This window comes from Poecilia mexicana, unplaced genomic scaffold (genome assembly GCF_051168715.1).
Source record: "Poecilia mexicana isolate PSO_F unplaced genomic scaffold, ASM5116871v1 scaffold_18, whole genome shotgun sequence".
NCBI classification, from domain to species: Eukaryota; Metazoa; Chordata; class Actinopteri; order Cyprinodontiformes; family Poeciliidae; genus Poecilia; species Poecilia mexicana.
The window spans coordinates 10,938,497-10,941,763 of record NW_028263387.1 but is presented as its reverse complement, the minus strand read 5'-3'; the positions used below and the strand labels follow the sequence as shown (position 1 = coordinate 10,941,763).

General features: G+C 37.3%; 1 protein-coding gene across 1 annotated transcript; it reads right to left on the bottom strand.

Annotated features, from left to right (window-relative positions):
* Positions 1–230: 230 nt before the first annotated feature.
* On the bottom strand, positions 231–2,736 carry mrpl52 (mitochondrial ribosomal protein L52). Its single transcript, XM_014988881.2, has 5 exons — positions 2,662–2,736; positions 2,328–2,397; positions 1,917–1,984; positions 517–581; positions 231–431 (listed from the first exon to the last, which is right to left on the bottom strand). Exons 1-5 carry the CDS (start codon positions 2,693–2,695, stop codon positions 282–284), a joined length of 387 nt encoding a protein of 128 aa, XP_014844367.2. The 5' UTR covers positions 2,696–2,736; the 3' UTR covers positions 231–281.
* Positions 2,737–3,267: the final 531 nt, after the last annotated feature.

Sequence of the window (3,267 nt, the reverse complement as noted above, 5' to 3'; positions counted from 1 at the left end):
AAGACATCATGTGACTCACTGAGCTGGAAAGTGAATCAGATTCTTTATGTCCATCAGTTCGTTTTCCAGCAAAACAAGAACTCCTCTGGAGCCAAAGAGTTTCAATCTGGTTCAGGCAGGGGGAATGCTGCCATCTAGTGGATGCAGAGGACATTTAAAAAATTTAATAAATGTTGCATCATTTCTGTTTTTCCCCATAAACAAGAAAAACAAAAAATGTACACGACCACTTGTAACAAAACAGACAGCATTTATTTAAAGAATATTGAATAATCGGCTCTCTAACTCTTGGATTTCTTCGTTAGCAGCTTTCCTTTGGGTTTGAGCAAAAGAGACTTTCTGTGCTCCTCCGCTCGTCTGGCCTCCTCCTGCTTCTTGTTCCAGGCCTCTACTCCATGATCCACCTCCGAGTTCAGCATCACGATGCGCCTCTGAGGAGAGACGGCGCAGAACCGATGAGCGCGAAGTTCAAATTAAACGGCAGCAAATAAGAGAAATTTTAACGGCGATGCTCACCGCTAACGTTTCTTTCTCTTGTCTTCTCCTAATCTGGCCTTTCAGAGGAGGTGCTGGACGTCCGTCTGTCAGCAGAATGATCAAGTTGAGCACAAATGGGAAACAGACCAAAGTGAAGCCGGCTTGTCACAGTCAAGTAGGAGATGCAAGAAAAACATGTCTTCTTCAGGAGGAACAGAGAAGCTGGTCAGAGTTAACTGGAAGTTGAACAGAACTAAAACAGGGCAAAACCTTTAGGAGATTGAAAAAAAAAAACAAAAAAAAACCTTAAACTGGTACTTAGGCTCACCTTACAACGTCCTGATACAGTCAGAACTACAATGAAATGGTTTATCAAATCGTCTATGTGTTGAAATGGAATTGAGAATATGAGGTAATGTCTGAGCTGAGAAATTTATGTTTACCGATGTTCTCAATCTGTCCTGACTGAGGCAAAGCTTTTTTTTTCTGCTAAAAAGTCAGACTCCAGATGTACAAAAAGCCATAACTGCAGCAGAAAGCAGTTCTATAAATGTACTGACTCAGGAGAGTGAACACGAAAACAGTTCAGAGATTTTATCTGGAAAACAAATTAAATCAGACCTGACTAAATAAAACTCCAATAAGATACAGATCTGGAAAAAAAAAATTAGGAGACCACTTTAAATGATCAGTTTCTCTGATTTTACTCTTTATAGGTCTATGTTTGAGTAAAATGAACATTGGTCTTTTATTCTATGAACTACTGACATGTCTCTGAAATTACAAACAAAAATTTTGTATTTTATTAGCAGAAAATGAGAAGTTGTCAAAATAATGAAAAACATGCAGTGTTTTCAGACCTCAAATATAGCAAAGAAAACAAGTTTATATCCATTTAGAAACAACAAAATTAATGTTTTGACTCAGGAAGAGTTCAGGAATCAATATTGGTGAAATAACCAGGAGGTTTTCAGTGAGGTTCAGTGCAGTGGGCTCTTCATTTTTTCCAGAGCTGTGTATTGAAGTTTGCAGTTGTAACAGGACAACATCTGAAAATGTTCAGGAGGAATGAACACTTTTCCAAGACTTTGGACATCCAATAATTCCCTTTACTTGCATAGTTGTGGCTGAGTGACTGTTACTTGAAATGTTTAATAACATTAGCTTACAGTAAAATTAATATTGATTCATTTTAAAAACACTAAACAGTGATTTATGTATAATGAAATTGCTGACTTTCAATATAGATAAATCACCGCCTGTTCTTTGTTCCAGTTCTTTTTTGATCCCAGAAAAGTGCAATTTTGGGTCAGAGCCAAACATTGCAGATGCGCACAGTAGCAAAGGAAAGGACAGTGAATCATCCATTTGATACACAGTGATGCCCTCAGCTCCGTTTAGCTTTAGCTCAACAAAACAGTGGTCTCTTAATTAAGTACCTTCAAAAGACCAGTCAGGCAGATCTGTCATTGGTCCATATTCTGTCCCACTTCTGGCCAGTCCATGTCTGCAAGCACATGCACACAAATAACTAAACACAACTAATCATAGGTACAGGAAATGTCTTAAAAAATATTGCAAAGAAACTAAATTGGTAACGAGCCTGAGTCCACAGGTGTCAACAGACTAACCGGTACCTAATCTAGATGTTTTGTGTACTTAGTGGTGTTTTCAACGAGCTTCAAAGTGAGATTACAAAGCAATTACTTGGCCGAATTGTGTTAAACTTATCGGTGAAAGAAGTGAACTGAGTAAAGAAAGACATTGTTAAATGTTGGTGGAAATCTGAACCTGTATCTTTAAAAATTAGGGACATTTCAATTAAGTTTGGCAAAGGTTGCACAACTTACTCTAGCCTCCATTTTTGTCCAGCTTGTACTCCACATGTGGAGCTGAAATGTCTTCCTGAAAGTCTCAGGGCTTCGAAAAGAACAAGAAGAAACCAGAATCACCAAATTAAAGCCATTTACAACCCGTTTAAAAAAAAAACCACACAAATCAGTAGAAGCTTGCTGTCAAACGGTTAGCATCGACGTTAGCATTAGCAATTAACCAACACTGTTGGCAGATAATAGCAGAAAAAGCAACGACGGATAAGCAAAACTGTTTGCGGTTACAAAACGCTTCTTTCAATGTTGGGCTGACAGTGCATAAGAGAGATTTAAAGCTTAACCTCTGTCTCACCTGAACAACACAAAGTCCTGATGGGCGCCGCCATCTTGTCTGCACTACTCAGTACCGACCAGCAGAGGGTGCTAAAGACTCGCTCATTTTATTACACAACAAGGAACTTCAACGATAGTTTATAAAAACTAGAATTGTGTGCAAAAATTAGAATTTGCACACAAATTCAAACGGTGAATTGAGGATGTTCCAGAATAATAATAGTCTGTTTTATCTGTTTCAAAACCAATTCTATATGGTTTCACTGCTTTTCACTAAGGGAAATTTACATAAAAATAACAAATTAAATTCAAACATACTCAAATACAAATTCATTGAAGCTGGAGGTTGTATATTCATCCCACTGAAAGAATAAAAGGTAACACTTTATTTGAAGGGGGGACATGACACTGTCATAAACACCTGTCATGAACATGAATTAGCCTTCATGAATATTTATGACTGTTGTCATAAAGCGTCATTCGGTAAGTTGTGACGCTTTTAATACAAAGTTGACATTATTCAAAATGTCGTTGTTATGACAACTTGACATTAACCAAGAAATCATTACTGATATCAATTTGTTCTAAAAGTATTACTGATTGCACTTTAAAAATTAGGTAACTT